We start from the raw sequence: 22105 nt of genomic DNA, 5'->3' as shown, positions 1-22105 counted from the left end.
AAACAAATGTACAAAGGGCTAGAGATGTGTAGAATGTTGTGAATGCGGAGTGTTGATTTTTTGCGGACATCTGCTGAGCTTTTTAAAACTGGAATATGTTTTGTAATACACTTGGCTTTAGGTCATAGAGAAGCAAGCTTCATGAGTACCATGCCCAAACATGCAGGCACAGGAAACGGAGGACTAAAGAGGACAAAAACAGTACATAATTTAAAAATTTTTGAAAAAGAGATGTGTGTGTGTAGAAGGTAGACATAAAGTCCCCTTACGTTTCTCTTTGAGCCTCTTTTTAAATGTTTCCTCAGTATGGAAAACTGTTTAAGACAGAGTAATGATATTGAACGGCTTTTGTTATTGAATGTGTTATAACACCAATGTACACAAATAATAATGTTACACAGCAAAAGACAGAAAAAATCAAAACAAAAAAACAAATCAGCGCAACATGAAACAAAGCAAAAAATCAAAACAAAAAGCAAAAAATAAAACAAATCAAAACAAAAAACAAAACATAAAAAAAAAAAAACACAAAAAAAACAAAAAGCAAAAACAAAAAAGCAAAACACAACAAAAAGCTAAACAAAACCACCACAGCACAAAACAAAAACACAAAACAAAAAGCAAAGCAAAACATACCAACACAAAACAAAAACAAAACATAGAAACCTCAACACAAAAAGCAAAACATTAAAAAAGAAAACACAAAAAAAACAAAACAAAATAAAATAAAAAAAACAACAAAAATACATACCAAAACAAACAAACAAATAAATAAATAAATAAATATATATATAAAAAATCAAGTTTGATCTACCCCATGACATGACAAAAATAAGCCCCTTAAGGGCATGCTGGGACAGGCAACACTGTGATTACTAGGTGTGAATAATAGCAACTATACATGACCCACCTCGCTCTGTGCTGTCTAGGCCTGCAGGCGTTGGGGATCTGGACCCAGTCTCATCCTGCAACCTTCTCAGCTCACCATCTCTGCCATCCAGCTGTCTTCTCAACATAACCAGCTCCTCCTGAACATAAAACACTCAATTGTGTATACAGACAATATCCTGGACCACCAACACAATTAACAGGTTAAACACCCCATAATCCAATGCCATGCAATTACTAATTACTGTCAGAGAGCATATGCTAAATGAAAGTTACAGTTTCTATGATATATAAATAGTCTGGATAAGAATGATCAAGAGTAGTGGTTGACCGATGGTTTTTATTTATTTTTTTTCTAGAGCGCATGGTGACCGATGGCTTGTATAATTCTAATAGTATATGTATAATACAATTTTAAAGGTAATAAATAATAATGAATGAATTTATTACATAATTGACATGTACACAAACTTGCTAAATTAAATGAGCACTTATTATACGCAATATTTACTCAAAATCCACCAACTAAAAAATTGAAAACAGAAAATGAGCATTATCCATTGACAATTTTGGAATTTCAGCAAAGCATGCACGGTTATCAGCCGATACAGGTCATCTCAAAATATCGTCCAGTTAATCGGCCTATCCAAGATATCAGTCTATCGCTAACAGAAATAAAGACAATGGCCACTTTCAAAAACACATCCCTCAAGATTTCCAAGTACTGGCACGGTGGGAGAGAATTGTTTGACAAAACACAAGCACAAAGAGACTACAGTGTAACACAGTCATGCAAACCTCAAACTAAGTTTGAAATCTCAAACTAAGTGTGTGGCTTAACAATACGGTACAGTAGGAAGTTGCAACAGAAATAGCTTCTCCTGTGTTATATAGCTGCCTGAAATGTACTGCCTCTCAGCTTAAACATCACGTACAGCTTCACACTCAAGCATACCTGTGGTTAATTAAACATACTGAGATCTTAAACTGGTGCCTCAAAGTCACTACTTGTAGAGGAAGTTTGATTTAATGACCAGCTTTCAAATTATGATGAGAACTTTGTCTGTACCCTTTAAATGGTGCAAAATGGAGGGCTATAATGCTCTGTGAGCTCTGTCAAACGAGATGACTAAAAGTTTGATTCTGTGATGACGACCAGTGAATCAAGAGTAAATGGTTTTTAGTTGTGTGTCCGTGTACTTGGACATTCAAAATTTTGGACACACTTGACTTGATTCTAATGATCTTTAAAACCTTTGGTGTTAAATGCTTATGTCTAATTTCTTAAAATTAGTTTTGTAGACAAACATAAATGTGTTCCTACATTTGAATATCTCGTATTATTTCATGACTTTATTTTTACTAGTTTTCACATTTTAGATGGTAAAGAATAAGTAGGCCTACCAAACTTTTGACTGATGTGTATACTTTAAACAAAGGGCTACATAAAAAATGCCAACAAGAAAGAGACAGTGGAAAAATAACTAAATAAAAGGTTTTGAATCACATCCACAAGCAGTCACCCTGACAAATGCCGACCTTGAGTGCCTGGATTTTTTGTTCCTTCCACTGTTTCTCATACTGCATCTGACCCATTTTGAGTTTCAGGCTAGACAGTTTGGCCATTAGCGACTAGTGGTAGAGAGGTTAGCCAAGGAGGAAAAGGAAAACAGAAGACGCTTAAAGATAAGACAAGAAAAGTGACAGAGTTATGCAAGACTTCGGTAATGGTAGAGAAACAAGAGCAGAAGAGAAAATGCTATGAAAAGCTTTACGTTTTCAAGTTTTGTTGTTCCACTAGCATGAAACTAGCAATTCGCTTATAAAGCTTACCTTAGTGGACTTAAGTTTTTTTTCATACTGTAACCGTTCACTCTCCATCTCAGACACGCGATATCTCAGTTCATTAATCTCCAAAATCAAACCCTAAAAAAAAAAAGAAAAGCAAATTTTTACAAACTATTCCAAAACCATTTAGCAAAAATAACTTACTATTTTTTAATAGTAATAACATTGTGTTCATAATATTAATATTTGAATGACTTATAAGTTTAGACAAAAAACATGTGCATGTTTTCTTTTTCTTCATCATCAAGACTTAAAGGGATAGTTCACCCAAAATGAAAATTCTCTTATCATTTACTCACCCTCATGCCATTCCAGATGTGTATGACTTTCTGTCTTCTGCAGAACACATACGAAGATTTTTAGAAGAATATTTCAGCTCTGAAGGTCCATACAATATAAGTGAATGGTGACCAGACCTTTGAAGCTCCAAAAATCACATAAAGGCAGCATTAAAGTAAACCTTATGACTTCAGTGGTTAAATCTGTCTTCAGAAGGTATATGATATATTTGGATGAGAAAGATATATTTTACTATAAATCTCAACTTTCAGAATGTGAAAGTGAAAGTGGAGATTTATAGTAAGAAAGGACTTAAATATTGATCTGTTTCTCACCCAAATTATTGCATTGCTACAGAAGATCTATACTAAACCACTGGAGTCGTATGGATTACATTTATGCTGCCTTTCTGGAGTTTTAAAGTTTTAGTCACCATTTACAGCTGAAATATTCTTCAAAAAATCTTTGTGTTCTGCAGAAGAAAAAAGTCATACACATTTGGAATGGCAAGAAAGTGAGTAAATAATGAGAGAAGTTTCATTTTTGGGGAACTATCTCTTTAAGGTTAGAATTTTTAGTTATAATTTCCTTCATACCCTTAAACTGACCTGCAAATTGCCCCATATTGTGACACTTAAAAAAAAAAAAAAACTACAACATTTTTGTTTGTTAGATAAAGTCCACATTTCATGTCAACCACCCATACACACATATGGATTTCCAAGGCCGTATTACTAAGCAATTTTACTTCAAAAAGCTTTAGAGAGAAGCCTTTTCATCTGGAGTCGCGAGTTCGATTCCAGGGTGTGCTGTGTGACTCCAGCCAGGTCTCCTAAGCAACCAAATTGGCCCGGTTGCTAGGGAGGGTAGAGTCATATGGGGTAACCTCCTCGTGGTTGCCATAATGTGGTTCTCGCTCTCGGTGGGGCGCATGGTGAGTTGTGCATGGATGCCGTGGAGAATAGCGCAAAGCGCTACCACACGCGCTATGTCTCCGCGGTAATGCGCTCAACAAGCCACATGATAAGATGCGCGGATTGACGGTCTCAGATGCAGAGGCAATGGAGATTCATCCTCCACCACCCGGAGTAACTACACCACCACGAGGACTAAGAGTGCATTGGGAATTGGCCATTCCAAATTGGGGAGAAAAAGGGAGAAGCCTTTTCTCATATCCGATATGCTTTATTTAACAAACAGAGGAGCATTCAATCCTTGAAAATGTCTATATGTGCAAAAAACAAGAATCTAGTGACAGCAGCTCCCATTCAGCACTCAGGCTTTTCAAGGCCAAGCTCTTTGTGAGGATGTCTTACATTCAACTGCAGATTTATGATTCAATAAACTAAACAGCCTCTAGTAGTAAACACACAGTAAATGTGCAAAAACACAGAGACATCCACATGGAGCAGTGAACCGGTGGAAAACGAAAATAATTACATTCTGTATTTCAGAACACAGTAGTTTTGATGATCCTCATGAACACATAACATTCTTTACCGGATAAAAATGGGACATTTTGGTAAACAATGTGTAGATTTGCTGAGCCAGTAAATTATGTGGCAGCAAAATAGCACAGTAAACAGCCCAAACCATCTTTGAAAAATGCTTTACACCTGACAAAGAACACACGGTTCCCATCCAATGCAGTGCTATCTATAAAATCAACAGATGTGTGTTTTCCACAGCATTAGTTAAAAACATTCCCATGGACCTGAGCATTCCCAAAACCCTCTTGATGAGGAAATTTAACACTTGCCAACCCCTTCTTACTTCTGTACATCCACAGTGGGACCTAGTCCTTTGTGGTTATGACTACTTTCCATAGAGAATAGAGGCCACCAAACCAATTTTTGGAGAGGAAATTGTTTCTGGTAAAAACTTTTTACATTTGCATTCAGTTTTTGCATTTGCCATCCACCCAGACCTCAAACCAAGTAGAGAAAAGTTAAAAGCCTACCATTCCACTGGATTGGAACAGATCTCTGTACCACAACATGACGTGATTGGTAGGCCTAGATGTGGAAGTGCTAAAAGAGCACATTGTTTAACATAAGGCTTCATGCTCAAACAGAAACAATAGGGTGGCTATTTTGCAGAATCACTATTCTAAACAAACATTCAAGTCATTTGTCCAATAATCACTGGAATATTTAAACAAAAGTGTTGAAAGTTGAAACAAAAGAGCTCTATATGCCAATGGCGGAATCACAAATTAACCAATGACTAGCATTATAATTAAAGGACAACCACTGACCTTTTAATATAAAGAAATCATTACATAATCATTTCTCTCTTGCCCCATGCAGTTTATAAGAATATTTCTTACAGTACCTCACTATCTCCGAACCTTTCGTCAAAATCAAGTCTCTCCTTCTTAAAGGCAGTCAACTTCAGTTTCAGGTTGGAAACCTCTGACATCAGCTCTAGCTTTTGTGTCTCCAGGGCTGATCTGCACAAGAGTTCCTAAGTAACAAAAGTAAATAAGCATTCATATATTTTATGATAAAAGACCAACAATCACTTGTCCTATATTTTGTTTACAAGCAATCAAATATGGTCATATCTGAGCATGAGCAAATAATTCCTATTTCAATTATTATTTTATTGAGATACTCCAATCGGTTTGAGCAGAACTTAAAATATTTCTATACTTCAGTTCTCTAAAATTGTGTCTACTGATAAATGCCATCTGCTGCGTATCTAAAATAATATCACTAAACATTGGCATTACACCACCACTTTAAATTCAACAAGAAACAACACTGTTCACAAGTAAATTCATATTCAAATATGTTGTTTGCATAAATTATTCAACTTTTAAAGTAACAACTTTTATTTGACTTCTAGCCATTCATGCTTAAATGAGCTGTGTTAAAGAAAAGCTTGACACTATAATTACTGACACTATATATTAAAAAATGGCTCGATATACTGGCTTTTGGCATAAAATATCATTATAATTTGTCAAAAAAAATATTGATTAGTCTCTTTAAATGGGCCTTGGGACAGTGAAGTGGGCAAATGACTGGAAACTATGAGAACCAGGGTCACCCATACATAAGCACTACTGAACAAAATACACGTACACCCAATTGTTGGATCACATCTCCGACAAGCAAGGAACATCTTTTGACCCACCTGCTGTAACATTTCCTCAGTGGCATTTAGTTTCTCACGGTGTTCATCAAGGCATATGTCTAGGTCCCTTATCTTTTCCCCCTGTGCTTCCACTTGATCGGTCAAAACACTCACCTGTAAAGAATGATGAGCATTAACTTACGCCTTACCTGTCTGTTTTATATGCATGCACTGTATATAGGATGTTACCTGAAGGACAAGGGATTCTTTGTCATTTTCAAGACGATTAAGTCTGTCCTGGTAAACATCACCAGTGATTGAAATATGTCCATTTGACTGCTGGAAAAGAAACAGAAAAAGAATGGATCATTCCTGAAAAATTCAAAGAGCTAACAAATGCTGTCTTGAAAAAGAATATATATTAATTTTAAGTTGTGGTTTACAGGGTCACTAAAGATCTAAGCTACTGTAATCCAAGTGGCTTGCATGCACTATTTATTGTGCCAACAAAACTTTAACGGGGAGTGAACTCTGCATATACAAACTAAATATGGTATTACATGTTGACTTTTGCTTGGCAGTCCTCCAATCTGAACACAAAAAATAACAATGTTTCTTTGATCTGTGATTGACATCTTCAGGCAATTATATCGAAGACTCTTCAGTCTAGCTGTATTGCATGTATGAAACTCAAACAGACAAACATGATGCAGCAATTTTAATACAGCTTTAAAGAATGGAATCAATGCACAGGAATGATCCCAGTATGGTTGACAATGCACTACTACAGTGCAACTTATAAGAACTCTACAATACTTAAATGTACTGTATGATGTCTACCAATCAGAAATACCATATATAATACATAATATTGTATGAATAAACACTTAAAATGTTTCCAATTGCCAAAAACAATTCATTACTTTTGACTGTGTCACTGAAAATATACTAAAGCCAAAAGATTTTTTTTTACCATTATAAAAAGAAGTATAAATACCCATATCCCTCTCTACAACATGATAACATGTAGTACGTTAGCTCTTATGTGCGTACTAGAGAGACTGTTAATTCCCGAGTTCTGGAATGTGGGTTACGTACCAGGTGCCCCTGCAGCCACTCCACCAGACTGTCTGCGGTAGAGTCAGGGATTTGGCAACGCAAGCTTTCTCTCTCATCTGTGTCCATGAGCTCCAATACGCCCCTCAGGTCCTCCAATAAGTTCAGGGCTCGCATACTGCCCATGAAGGGCGATGTTGGGGATTGACAATCAAAGATGCCATTAGAGTAGTCCAGAGCCTTGGAACCTGAGTGCCAATGACAAAATTCTCTAAATGGTAGAAAGTAATGGCACCATGGTGTTGATGCATCTTTTTCAGACAATATAATTTGCAAGCAATTTGTTGGAGCTACAGAGTGTACATTTAATGCTTGTGAGTGCCAGTTAAAAGGCATGCCAGCCAATACAGGAATAAGACTCTTTTTACTATGTTGAACATTTAGCACAATATACAACAATGTAAGGTACGTATATCTGAGTAGAGAAATAGTAATGACGGACAGTTATTAAATACTGTGGAGTAAAAGATAGCATGACATTATAATAATTCATGCTGCAGGAAATGCAGTATCAACTCAAGTCTTGGAATCAGAATTAGGCCAGCTTTAATCGCTAAATCAGACAGGTGACTCCAACAAGACATGCCAGCCTTATAATTAAAAAAACTGTTGATACATTTTTATCACTTCATTAGCAGTTCATCTGGATCAATTTTGCATTTATTTAACTCATTATTTTTTGGGAAGTACAAATTTAATGAAGCTCACATGAATAAGACATAAAAAGCCAGCATTAGTCATACATAGTTAACACATTTCTACCTGCTATGATACCATCCATTTGCTCCAAGGCTGCTGCCAACATGTCACTGGCATCAGACATCATCTTGTTCAATTCTGTTTATCCTGCATCAGGGGGAATAGCAAAACAAACTTTATGTTAAAGGAATATTCCAGGTTTAATAGAAGTTAAGCTCAATCAACAGCATTTGTGGCATAATTTTGATTACCACAAAAATCAACCTTTTCTTTAAAAAAAGGAAAAATCGATGTTACAGTGAGGCAGGGGCGGGGCCAGAAGGGGTGACACAGGGTGGCAGCTACCACCCTAAAAATGAGCTTTGCCACCCCAACTCGGACCCCACTCGTGTCCTGGAGATTGTGCACAATGGCTTAACCAGTCCGTTTCGCGCATGGTCCATAACAACGTTCCCCCTCAATGTCTGGCAGGACACATCGTTCCTTGTCATCCGACAACTAATACTTTCTGATGGCTTAGACACTGAACAAGACCATCAAAACTAAATGAAAGGATGATAATAATGCTACATGTTCTGTATTGGTGTGCAGGCAATCATAAATTCCATATACGGTTTTGTTCGTTTTCTAGCCATTGGCTAGAGTGGCACTTAGAAACACTATTGCACAGGGACACCATTGTACTGCATTGTAAAGCGTGCTGTATCACACAAACAAACAATTTCAGGCAAACTTAAAAGGATTTAGAGCTAGAAAGGATGAACAGAAATCATGCAGAAGCCACATGTAAAGGCATGAACAGCCTAACTATGTAGGATAGTTTTTACAAAATATTTGTCAATTTGAATTTGTAATTTTTGCAATGTTAAAATACTTTCTCAAATTCCATCTTAACATGTCACTCTATCCCAGCTTAGTTAATTATAATAATAAAAATAAAAAAAACATTTGTTGGTTAATTTCCTGGAAAAATTAGGCAGGACTTTTTGCATGCCCAACCAATGGAAGACGGGGAGAGTGTCCTCCATTTGGTGTAACTAGTTGTGCAGAATTTACACACAAGTACAACAGGATGACAATTTTTCCCCATAATCTTTTAATCTAACCAAATATTCAATTTGACTGGTTGTCCTTTTTTTTTTTATTATTATTATTATTACAGCGGTGGTTCCAGAGAGCACAGCAAAAATGTGGCTGGTTCTCAGCTCTCTACTGTTCCCTGGGTTATACAGCCAAGAGCCAACCATTAGCCACACATTACAAAGAATAAAATTTCAATTATTGGCACAGTGTTTGTGCTGCTGCTGGGGATACTGGGCACTTTGTCGGGGGACTTGTGGGGACACATTGTTTGGCCATTTTGGCTCGTGTCCCAAGAACACAGCGGCGGCATTCTCCCAGTTTTAATCCTCAAAACAAGGAAGTGACGACAAGATAACTGGTCATGTTCTGATATGTAGTCCACCAGTGTTGATAATGTTCTCTCTTATATATAATATTTGCGACACAAAAATCACAAAGCACTACTCTGAAATATGTTAGTAAAGGAGGATTTATCTTTTGGGCTTTTTGGGACTCAAACCAGCATCACCTTTGTGAGCACTACGGCTCTAATGTGTCTAGAACAAGTGTACTACTGCTGTGTCACCACAACACATAATTTGTGCTCACAATTTCAGAGATTTAGGAAGATTGTTAGAGCTACTTTTTCCATTTTGAAGGTGTTTCTTGTTATTCCATAAAAGTCCCCATATCTTATTAAACTTATAAAGCAAGCTTTGAATTTAAAAATAGGTTTCGTCTGGAAATGCAGCAGTCACATTAGGTCAGATAAACCCAGCTATACCTCATACCCCTCTTCTGTGTAACACATATGCAACCCTATATCTACTTTGAAACAAGCCGTGCATGAAAGAATTGAAGTTGGGTTCTGGTTTTAAGATGTTTGCAGCCAACAATCAGGTTGCAAAAAATGCTTTATAGCACTCAGAGCAAACATGCTGTATGTCCTTCCATTTCTCAACATTGGGTTAATGCTGTACTATGGCAGTTATGTTATACATGACTCAGTGAATTTTCTCCAATCCTAAACTGTTACAGAGTGGTCAAAATATTCTGGAGAGTCTGTTAATTCAATTGAATGTAAATAATTTATCAAACCCTTGTACAGACACTCATGTTATATCTAGAAAAGCTTTTTTCCAAAAATAACATGACATGTATTTTTACACTGTAATACAGCAAGTCAAAAATGTGTTGCATTTTGTCCTGCAGACATTTCACTCTGCATTTCTAGATAATTCTGTTCAGCTACATTAATAAAACTATTCAGAGTGTGCAAAGCAGCCACCAAGAACTCCCTGTATTTCCTCTCTCATTGTGGAAAGCCTTTTGTTGCGAGTTAACCACACGACTTACACATTTAAGCTAAGTGTAGGTTGCTTTGCATTGCAGATTTTTGCATGGCTGGAATTTTCCTCTCATGGCTGGAACTCTCTATGTGAAGCTCATATTTCCTCTCAGAATCATATGAAGTCACACTGAGTCATTAGAAATTAAGATTCTGGGTTTGGATCTTTCAACATGGGGAAAATCAAGAGGGTTGATGCATGTGCACAAACAGCATGCTGTCAACCATCAAAAAGTTGGAACAAAAATAGTCCAAGTATTTTTTTAAACCACAGACAAAGGAAAATCTCAACAGATAAGCTTCCCCTAATTTAGGTTGAATTTTTAACTACAACAATACTTAGAACAAATCTTAAGAGAAATCATGCCAATGATGACATTAAGTGGGAAGGAAATATGCATGCGAGATATGTGTTCCTGCTTTTGAGTGGAAACATTTTGCTTAAAATGTCTGTTGTGGCAGTTAGGCGGTTCACACTACATTTCTAGAAAAAAAAAGAAAGAAAAAAAAAGGTACTGTTAAAGAAACAAGGCCATCACTGGGTGGTACCCTTGTTTTGGGTACACATTTGTACCCTTAAGGAGACAAAAAGGTAGTTCTTTTTGAACCTATAAATGTTCCTTTAAAAGGTACACAATAAGTCCTTTGGGTACAATTATGAACCCAAAAGGAGTTATACATTTTAACTAGAGGTACAAAAAAGTTTCCCTAGAGGGTACCACCCCAGAGAGGTACAGTCCCTGTACCTTAAATAGTGCACACAAAACTAATCTTTAGGACTGACTGCTAGTGATAAATTCTGATCAGTTTGTTCAAACAGTGTGGTTAGGATCTGAAATATTAACATTGGTTTAAAGGAACAGTCAATATAAGCTAAGCTCAATTGACAGCATTTTTGGCATAATGTTGATAAACACAAATTATTTTTGACTTGCCCCTTCTTGTCCTTAAAAATAGAAGAAGCAAAAATAGAGTTTCCATTGATGCACTTACAATAGAATTGAATGGGAAAAAAATCTGTAAACATTAAAAACTCACTATTTTAAAAGTATAGACACAAGACATAAACAATATGTGTGTTAACTTGATTTTAGTGTAATAAAACCACTTACTAACCTTTTGTGTAAAGTTATAGACAAATTTACAACTTCGTTGCCATGACAATGTGATATCAACCATCCCTAAAACTACTGTAAAAATGACGATTTAAACAACTTTATAGCTCAAATAATGCTGAGTTTTAACAGAAGAATTACTGTAAGTGCTTTTATAAAATTATAAGCTTCACATTTCTGCCTTTAAACCCTCCAAAAATTGGCCCCATTCACTTCCATTGTAAGTGTCTCACTTTTTATAATATAAAAAGATATTCTTTACGAAGCAGATCTACACTCACTGAACACTTTATTAGGAACACCTGTACACCTACTTACTCATTCGACTATCTTATCAGCTAATCGTGTGGCAGCAGTGTAATGTATAAAATCATGTAGATACGGATCAGGAGCTTCAGTTAATGTTCACACCTTTCCATGACTTTAACAGATGTTTATAACTACTGGATTACATCTTTCACAGTTTTTACATTTCCTGATGTTTCCTGATTTTCCATCGATGCCTGGCTTTATAGACTTACAAAAGTCAATTTTAAGTTTCCATTTCACAAAGGTTCACATAGTTTGCTTAAGACTGAGCATCGAGCGCGTTTACATGCACGTTCTTATACCGATTATGATTAATAAGCCAAAAACCCATGTAGTCATGTAAACGCAATAAACCACGCTCCTTTATCTGCGTAAAGGCCATAAACAGCTTATGAATAATCCGACTGACACGGGTAGATTTTTGCCCATTACAGCGATTTCACGTGCCACGTAAACACAACGTGATTATTTCAAATGTCATGTAAACGCGGATTTCTTGCCTTGTCAGATTTTTCAAATAAGCTGATTTTAGAGAGTAATCAGTATATTGGTGTGCATGTAAACAGGCTCAGTGACTACGTTTACATGGACATCAGAAAGCGGGTTATTGCGAGAAAGTAGCGTTCTGGTTTACATGCACTGTATAAGCTGTGTACTCTTTACTGCCGTATACGGGTCATTAAGCAGCTTTTTCCACAGCTACGCAATTTCCCCGAGCTGCTTGTGTAAATAACAAACATGGTATCCAAGGAAGACTTCACTATTTTATTATCTGTTGCTTCACTTTATTTACAGATATTACAGAGTTGTTGCTGTGTTTGTTTCCTTGCCTTTCTATTGCAACCTGCAGAAGAATTGCGCTTCAATAGTGGGGTTTCCCTTTTCGTAAAACTCCGGTATTCCCTCAATGTACAAGCGCATATACGCAAACATGAGGGACCGTCAATATTTTACAGTGGTGTTTATAAATGGGTATAGTTTATAGTGTATGTGCTTTTCCCACTGTACTCCCAGAAATGTTTTGTTGACTTGTTGTTGGGCTCCATCCTATGACGTTTGTTATCCGGTCTTTTCACGCACATGCAGAAACCTGTTAGAACTCTGCTTATGCATTTACATGGCCACATATGGTGTGTTAAACCGCTTTCTCTTAATCCCTTAAACGGCGTAAGGAAATCGGCATTCTCATTTACATGATGTTTCAGAATGCTGCTAACTACAAAAACCATGGAATAACCCACTTTAAGTGGTCACTGTAACTTTGCTTTTTGCTTTTATTATAGAAAAAGAGGGATGAATCAAAATTATTTTTTGTGGTAATCAACATTATGCCACAAATGCTATCAACTGACAACTTGTTTTGATCCCAGAAAATTCCTTTTGTTTTTTTGCTGTTCAGAAAAAAATATGTAAATAAAATTGGTTTGTACATGCCAAAAAGTGAGATTTCTGCTGTCTGTCTGAACAAACTTGCAACACAAGCCTATAGGTGCAATGTTTTTTTTTTTTTTTTTTCAAAGAAGCTCTTGGCTCTGTGTTCCTAAAATGTAAATATTACCTTCCATTTCGCTGTCCCTTTAACCATACTGAAAAGGACTAACAATGAAATGAAAAGTAATAAACATTAGAGTGAGAATAAGAAAAAAAATCCTAATGGCCTCTGAAATCCATCAGTGCGAGCACCTGAGGGCAGAGAGTATGTATGAACTGGATTGTATGAGCTGTATTAGCTACTACGCCTCTGAAGCGCTCTGACTGACTGACAGAAAAACCTCTGCTGGCACATACTGGAGAAAAATACCAGCCTTCAGGTCATTCATCTCTACAAAAATAAAAGTATTTATGGCAGGCAAGCCGTGTAAGCCAGCAAACTTGCCTCAAGTCAAGTTCATGCAAGCGTAGAAAAATGTCAGTTGAGTCACGGGACAAGTCTGTTAGAAAAGACATTTCTAAAGCAAGTTAATTTCATGTGGGATATATAGGTAGAAATGGGTTAATCTGGGACACCGAAGCTCTAATGTGTACATTTCCTCCATCACAATCAAATCTGTGTTAAAATTACCAAATTCAAGCTGGGTTGCCTTGTGATCGAGGTCTGTTTGTTTTGGTTTGTCTAAAGTATTGAGGTGAAATCACAGTAAACTGCTTTAATCAAAAGTACACAGAATACCCCCCAAAAAATTCCATAAAAGCTGTTTTATTCTACATGGAGAGGGTCTCCTCATGGGGGCGGCCATGTTTGGACCACATGACCAGTCAAATACTACTCGTTTAAACCAAAGTCTTTTTAGCAAGTCAGTCCACTTGGTGCCATCTTTAGAATGCTCTCAGGCAGCTATTTTTCTATGTAAACAAGCTGCATACAAGTACAGCTCCTATCTACTTGCATAGAGAATCTCGAAAACGGGTGGTCAAGATTACGATTAAAGAACATATTTCAAATCAGCAGTAAAACCTGACAACACTGGTATCATAAACTGTGCTTCTTTACCTCAGATTACGCTAAAAACGCAATTTTCCCAGCTTGTATTGCTGTCTGCGCATGTGCATTCTCGAGTTAATCTGACAGACGATGTCTGTCTCTAAAAGGTGATTTTACCTGCAAGGTGGGACTTCCTTTCCACATCCGTTGACCATTGGGCGTACCAATTTCTCCCATTCATTTTAATAGAAGTGGCCCATCTCTGCTAAATAGTCTCTGCTTAAACTCAGTAACCGCCCTGTTATTGGACACTTTCATTCATGGATTAAATTAATCATGGTTGACTGTTAATAGTGAATTATTACCATGTCATTGGTAACTGAAAACTATTGCGTTTCAACAGTAACATTAGCATTAAGAAAATGGCTCTCTCCATTTGCTTGAACAAGACAAAAAATGTATGAGCACTGAGAAAGTTACATCATCAAATTATAATTATTTATTTGTATTTACAATTACAATTATTGTCAATTATTTACAGTTCTTGAGATGTGTACAATCCTTTAGGTAGAATCTAAATTAGCTGTTCCGCGTTTCAGTTTAGAACATTTGAAAGATGGGTTGCCCCTCCACAAAGTACTGTGATGGTACCACAGTAATGGTTTCAGATGGTAATAATACCACGGTACTTTAATATACAGCCAATCCAATGCTATGGTACTTAATGATTATATTTTCATACAGTATATATCAAGGAATTAAAAAAAAAAATCCAACTTGGTATTACCATGGTACATGCCCCCAAAATACTTTTTTGTCAGTGTTTTGTCCAATTTAGGGATCTAGGCTACTATTTAGGTTTTCTAATGCCCCATTGTGCTTTTGTCAGTTTGATGGCATGAGTGAGTTCTTTATACAGTGTCTGTTGACACTGTATAAATGTTGTATGCTTGGCTTCATGTAGAGGGAAAAAAGCAGTTTGACATGATTGCAGTGACTGAGCCAAGGGAAGAGTTACAAGAGATGTTTTGGTGCCGTGCAAGTACTAGAGAGCAGGGTGTCCCTCAAAGCAGTGTTTTATACATAAGGAGCCAATCGGACATGGACACGGACTGTTCTCATATTCAAAACATCTAAAGGGACACCCATCTGACACTGATCTGAAATATCCTGTCACTATCCCAAGCCAAGGCGCCAGCATAGAAATTGATGCATCATACTCCACATAACCACATGCAAGAGAGAAGGACTGCTTGGAAAAGAGGCGTTCCATACTCTAACTATAGCTAACAGTAAAAATAAAAAATTCCACAGCGCTTAGGTAAATGCACAATTCTGTTTGCAAATATAAAACTGGATGATGAAAGACACATAAACATGCCCTGTATCCCTTCAAGGCATAATTCACCCAAAAATGAAAATTCTTTCATCATTTACTCACCTTCATGCCATCCCAGATGTGTATGACTTTATTTCTTCTGCTGAACACAAACAAAATTTTTAGAAGAATCTCAGCTCTGTTGGTCCATACAATGCAAGTGAATGGTGGCCAGAATTTTGAAGCTGCAAAAAGGACATAAATGCAGCGTAAAATCAATCAATAAGACTCCATTTGTTAAATCTATATCTTCAGAAGCGATATGATAGGTGTGGGTGAGAAACATCAATATTTAAGTCCTTTTTTACTTTAAATTCTTAAAAAAAAAAAAAAAAAAAAAAAAAAAAGAAGAAGAATGCGAGTTGAGATTTAATAGTAAAAAAAGGACTGAAATATCGATCTGTTTCTCACTCACACCTATCATATCGCTTCTGAAGATGTGGATTAAACCACTGGAGTCATATGTGTTATTTTTTTTGCTGCCTTAATATGCTTTTTGGAGCTTCAAAGTTCTGGCAACCCTTCACTTGCATTGTATGCAGGGCCAAGATATTTTCTAAAAATCTTAATTTATGTTCAGGAGGAGTAAGAAAGTCATACACATCTGGGAAGGTGAGTAAATGATGAGAGAATTTACATTTTTGGGTGAACTATCCCTTTCAGGTCTGTGATAAAATGTTGTTATACAACAAGAAAGATTGGATGACGAAACCTGTATTTTCACAAGAAATATGCATTTTGGGATATAAACATAAAAATCGTGTAGCTAGAACATCCCTTGCAAGTCTTTTAATTGAAGCAGTTACTGGAAACCACACCATGATGTTTCAAATTACATAATCAAACCTTAAAATTACTATTCAATACAGTTTATAAAAAATCAAATATATACTTAAAGCTTAAGTTCCCCATCTAAAAATGTACATGCTGCTTTCAAAGGAAATTGACATGTTTTGTTTATATGGGGGAAGTCACTCCAAACATGTTTCTAGAAGACTGCACAACTAAAAAGTGACAATTATGTTAGCTTTGTCTTGCAGATCAGACCGAACCACAGGTGATGATGATGCAGTAAAGGAAACCACATAACAGCTCTTGTTTTTCCGTGGCTTCGTGGAATGTGTGAATCACAACTCCACAAACACAGATGTGCCTCAGGTAGCAAAAGTGATGCAATTTTTTTTAAACTCAAGTATAGCACAAAACTTGTAAATATCCCACTGGTGATAAAGGTTTCTATATAACTACATGCTCTTTGTACATAAACACTCTTTACCCTTAAAGCTATGTAAATATTAACGGATTAGTACTTGTGAAGTTGAGCATTTAATACAATAACTCCGCTCATTACTTACTTTCCAACACTTGTGGCGTGCATCTTTTTACACGAGTAGAATATTTCAACAAGTAACAAGCAAGTTGTTTCTCACTGAAGCAAGTTTAGAAAGCCAACAAAGACACACAGAAGACATACTTATCAATTATTCTGCCATTCATTCTGCTGTAATTTCTTACCAGACTTGGTTCGGCGTCTAAAGTATGAAAGAAGAAATAAGTGGGGTCCTTTCCTTGTCTTTTAATGTCTTTGCGAGATTTGCTCTTTCCGTGGTTGGTGTTCCCACCTCGCCAGCGCCATGTCGACAATGAAAGTGGGAATGTGGGACGTCATAGCAAAGTCTTGTAATAGGCAGGGAATATCCTACTATGGCTAGGTTTGACGTTTAATATTCAAGCACTGTGCCTTCGCCATTGGAAGGTTCGAGCGCTATCTAATTAATATTCAAGAGACAGTCATTCGTCATAGGACGGTTGCCAATTTGCGTCATCAAAAGTAAATTAATATTCATAAGCTAGGCCATCGCCATAGTAAAATTCGTAATTTCTCAGCTGCACAACTGCGAACGGGTCGCGAATCGATTCTGTATGGAGAAGTTTGTGTTTGTGGGCGCAACATTTATCTGACCGCTTTGTTTTGGTTTTGGTTTTTATTCTGGCATTGTAAAGCTATATAGGCCCATTTGGTTTGAAACTGGAGTGTTTCTCTTTAGTCAGTAGTTTCTCGGATGTCAGAAAACAGCTGTTGGAACAAGTCATGCCGATAAACGCCAACTGAACAATTTCGGCTTGTATGCAGCTGGTTTTTACTTTGTGAGAAATGCAGAACACAAATGCACTATTGTTATTTCTAAAGAACAGACCACGAGGAACAAGTAGAAGTATGAAATATGAATAATTCTAAGGTGAAAATTATTGTATACCCAGGGTAACCTTTAGGCTAGATACTGGTGCAAGAATCCAGACAGTTATTTCAGTTTGTTTTGTGAACAATAATCTAAAGAGAAAAGTGTTTTTAATGTTTGTAAAGTTGTAATAAATGTTTAAATCACACAATACATTTTGTAAGGCAAAACTAAAACTGCTGCTGATGAACACTCAATGATTTGTTGCCAAGTATAGTTATGTAGCTTTTGTAGCTGAGAGTAAAACTTTGACATTATAGGACAATCTTGATTTATATTTTTTTTATTTTACTTAAAGGGGTCATGACATGGGGAATTAAATTTTCCTTGATCTTTTGACATATAACTTTTGTCATTTTAATATAAAAACACACTGTATGTTTCAGAACTGAAAACTTCCTCCTTAATAGAAAATCAGACATCAGAAAACTACAAAGGACAGTTCGGACTGCTGAGAGGATTATTGGTTGCCCCCTGCCATCCCTTCAAGAAATGTACACTTCCAGAGTGAGGAAAATGGCTGGAAAAATTACTCTGGAACCCACTCACCCTGCCCACTACCTTTTTGAACTGTTACCTTCTGACCGATGCTTCAGAGCTCTGAGCACCAGAACCGTCAGGCACAGGAACAGTTTTTCCCCTCAGGCTATCCATGTCATGAACAGTTAAAACTGATTTGTACATCCTTATATAAATATATATACACTGGCGGCCAAAAATTTTGAATAATATACAAATGTTGTTCTTATGGAAAGAAATTGGTACTTTTATTCACCAAAGTGGCATTCAACTGATTACAATGTACAGTCAAGACATTAGTAATGTGAAAAATTACTATTACAATTTGAAAAAACTTCTTAAACTACTTCAAAGAGTTCTCATCAAAAAATCCTCCATCTGCAGCAATGACAGCTTTGCAGATCTTTTTTTTGTAATTAACATTTTTATTGATTCATGTGCATATGACAGTAAAAAAAACTCAACACATATATAATGAATCAACATTTTACATTTAAACCCTACTAATACAATCCCACCCTGACCCCTAACGAACACCCCTGTGGTCCCACATAACACACACAATCCACAAAAAAAAAAAAAAAAAAAAATTATATATATATACATACATACACATACATACACATATACACATATATACACACACACATACATATACATACATACACAGATACACATACATACACTTACATAAAATAAAATATATTATATATATACACAAATAAATAAAATAATAAACATACATGATTAAACTACATTCTCCATATCCCCTCCCCGAGACTCCCCCCAAAAAACTAAATATGTGCCCCATTTTTTAGCAAATAAGTCCCTAAACCCCAGCCTTCTACTTACCGCCTCTTCAAATGCAGCTACCCTCCCCATTTCCACACACCAATCCCAAAAAGAGGGTGCTCCATTTGACTTCCAACCCCTTAAAATTACTTGCCTGCCGATCATGAGACTGGTCATAACCCAGTTTTTTATATGATTGTCCCCTAAATGCATGACCGCTCCATCACCCAAAATACAGAGTCTGGGACAAAGCAAAACCTGAGTGTTTAAAACGTCGCACAAATACCTCTGAACCCTCAACCAAAACTCCTGGATCTTAACACACCCCCAAAAGACATGGGTAGTGTTCGCCAGCAAGTGGGTGTGTCTTTAAGACCAAGCCTATATAATCTAGAGGGGGGTCCAATAAAATCTATGTAAAATCTTAAATTGCATAAGGCGAACCCTTGCATCTCTAGATACAGACTTGACATTTTTAAGAATCTTAGTCCACACTCCATCCTCCAATACCAAATTCAAATCTTTTTCCCAAACTCTCTTGAGAGAAGTCAAGGCTCCATCCCCCAGACTCTGGATTAGTAGGGAGTAATACACTGATGCTTCATGGCCTTTTCCAAAAGCAGCAATCACCTCTCCCAAAGCACCTGCCGCTTTAGGGGGGTGCGTGCCACTCCCAAAAATAGAGTAGGTGGCGCAGCTGTAAATACTTATAAAACTGAGATCTGGGAATGCCAAAATGTTGAACCAAATTTTCAAAAGATCTCAATACTCCACCCTCATATAGGTCACCAAGTGCATTAACCCCCCTCACAATCCAATCTGACCAACAAAAAGGGGACTTATTAATACATAGTCTAGGGTTCAGCCATATGCTCGAGGCAACATTTAAATAAATATCAGAATTAAACACTCTGGACACTTTTGTCCATATCGAGTGCAAATGCAAAATAACGGGATGCGACTTAACCTCTCCGGCTAGTTTAATCGAGAGGCTATGCAGTGGCGAGATAGGGGCAAGAACTTCCTTTTCAATACAAAACTCAGAGCCAAATGTCTGAGACCGAATGCACAATAATAAAACAAAATCTTGGGTAGGCCTAGCCCTCCTCTGTCAATTGGCCTATGTAACTTATTGAAATTTAACCTGGGGCGCTTACCATTCCAAATAAAGGACTTCGCTATGCTATCAAATTGCTTGAAATAAGAGAGGGGGACATCTACAGGGAGAGACTGAAGCTGGTAGTTGAATTTTGGAATACAATTCAATAACATTAACCTTCCCAGTCATCGATAAATGTAATGAAGCCCACCTGCTGACATCGCTCGAAAACCTTTTTATTAAGGGATCAAAATTAACTCTAACTAAATCAGACAAATTTGCTGGGAATAAAATCCCCAAATACTTAATGCCCTGTTTGGGCCACTGGAAGGTGCCCGGCTGGAAAGCCGTTTCTGGGCAGTATGCTGTCAGCGCCAAAGCTTCGGATTTAGACCAATTGACTTTGTATCCTGAGAACTTGGAGAAGGAATTAATAATTCTGTGGAGGCAAGGCATAGATCTAGTAGGTTCAGAGACAAATAATAAAATATCATCTGCGTAAAGCAGAAGCTTATGCGCCGCACCTCCCGCTGTCACCCCTGGAAAATCATCCTCCTTTCTTATCGTAGCTGCTAATGGTTCCAGGGCAAGACAGAACAATAACGGGGAAAGAGGGCAACCCTGTCGAGTGCCCCTATCCAGAGTAAAATAATCTGAAATTAATCCAATTTTTTGTACCGCTGCTACAGGGTGTTTATAAAGTAACTTAATCCAACTAATAAATGTACTCCCGAACCCATACATTTCCAAAATCTTAAAAAGATAATCCCATTCTACCATATCAAACACCTTTTTGGCATCAAGTGAGATGGCAGCGACCGGAGATTGTTCATTCGCCACTGACCACATAATATTGATGAGACGCCTGATGTTATCAGAAGAGCTATGGCCCCGAATAAATCCCACCTGATCTATATGTATAAGAGATGTCATAACCTTACTTAATCGGTTAGCCAAAAGTTACATCTAGTTGGATCAGGGAGATTGGATGGTAACTTTTACACTCGCTTGGATCTTTGTCCTTTTTAAGAATCAGACTGATCCGGGCTTGTGTCATGGTTGGAGGAAGTTTTCCCTTCTTTAATGATTCAGTATAAACTTCTAACAAAAGTGGGGCCAGTTCTGTAGCATAGGATCTAAAAAATTCTGCGGCAAAACCATCTGGCCCCAGAGACTTGCCAGTAGGTAGGGACTTAATTACCTTGTTAAGCTCCTCCGAGGTTATCTCAGAATCAAGAGAGTTTTTTTTGCTCAGTTGTCAGTTTAGGGAGATCTAATGGTTTCACAAAGTTTCTAATATCTTCATAATTATTATTTTTTATTATTGTATTTATTTATCACACATTTGCACATATACAGTGAAATTCTTTTTTTTCACATATCCCAGCTAAGCTGGGGTCAGAGTGCAGGGTAAGCCATGATATAGTGCCATTGGAGCAGATAGGGTCAAGGGCCTTACTCAAGGGCCCAACAGTAGCATCTTGGCAGTGCTGGGGCTTGAACCCCCAACCTTCTGATCAGTAACCCAGAGCCTTAACTGCTGAGCCACCAATGCCCCCATCATCAATAGATGAAGACGTGGAACTATAAAGATCAATATAGAATTCTTTAAAGTCATTATTAATATCAATGGCTGAGGTAAATATTTCACCACCAGCAGATTTCACTGAGGGAATGGTAGAAAAAGACACTCTCTGCTTTATATATCTAGCCAAAAGCTTCCCTGCTTTGTCACCCAACTCAAAGTATGACTGTCTTGCCCTGAATAACCAAAACTCCACTTTCCGCGACAAAATAGTATTATATCTATATTTCAATCGGGTCAGTTCTCTGAGGCCATCAGATGACATTCAGCGCTTCAGCTCTGCCTCAGCACTTTTAATATTTCCTTTCAACTCCACAAGTTCTTG

The 22105-nt window shown here is 37.1% G+C and overlaps 1 protein-coding gene across 4 annotated transcripts in view; it reads right to left on the bottom strand.

Moving 5' to 3' along the window:
• LOC127456019 (liprin-beta-1-like) overlaps positions 1 to 17205 on the bottom strand; it is a 37815-nt gene extending 20610 nt beyond the window's left edge. For 2 of the 4 annotated variants that reach the window (XM_051724290.1, XM_051724293.1), the window contains exons 1-10: positions 17061 to 17205; positions 7975 to 8058; positions 7195 to 7400; positions 6657 to 6686; positions 6346 to 6435; positions 6157 to 6270; positions 5350 to 5481; positions 2722 to 2814; positions 911 to 1028; positions 270 to 314 (exon numbers count right to left, since the gene is read on the bottom strand). In XM_051724290.1, coding sequence (XP_051580250.1) covers positions 270 to 314; positions 911 to 1028; positions 2722 to 2814; positions 5350 to 5481; positions 6157 to 6270; positions 6346 to 6435; positions 6657 to 6686; positions 7195 to 7400; positions 7975 to 8038 — 892 coding nt within the window. In that variant the 5' untranslated portion in view covers positions 8039 to 8058; positions 17061 to 17205. The remainder of the gene's footprint in view (positions 1 to 269; positions 315 to 910; positions 1029 to 2721; positions 2815 to 5349; positions 5482 to 6156; positions 6271 to 6345; positions 6436 to 6656; positions 6687 to 7194; positions 7401 to 7974; positions 8059 to 17060) is intronic. The other 2 variants (XM_051724292.1, XM_051724291.1) reach the window with 2 other exon arrangements.
• Positions 17206 to 22105: the final 4900 nt, after the last annotated feature.

Source organism: Myxocyprinus asiaticus, chromosome 18 (genome assembly GCF_019703515.2).
Source record: "Myxocyprinus asiaticus isolate MX2 ecotype Aquarium Trade chromosome 18, UBuf_Myxa_2, whole genome shotgun sequence".
Classification (NCBI taxonomy): domain Eukaryota; kingdom Metazoa; phylum Chordata; class Actinopteri; order Cypriniformes; family Catostomidae; genus Myxocyprinus; species Myxocyprinus asiaticus.
Note: the sequence above shows the minus strand (reverse complement) of the source record. Positions and strands in the feature narration are given on the sequence as shown.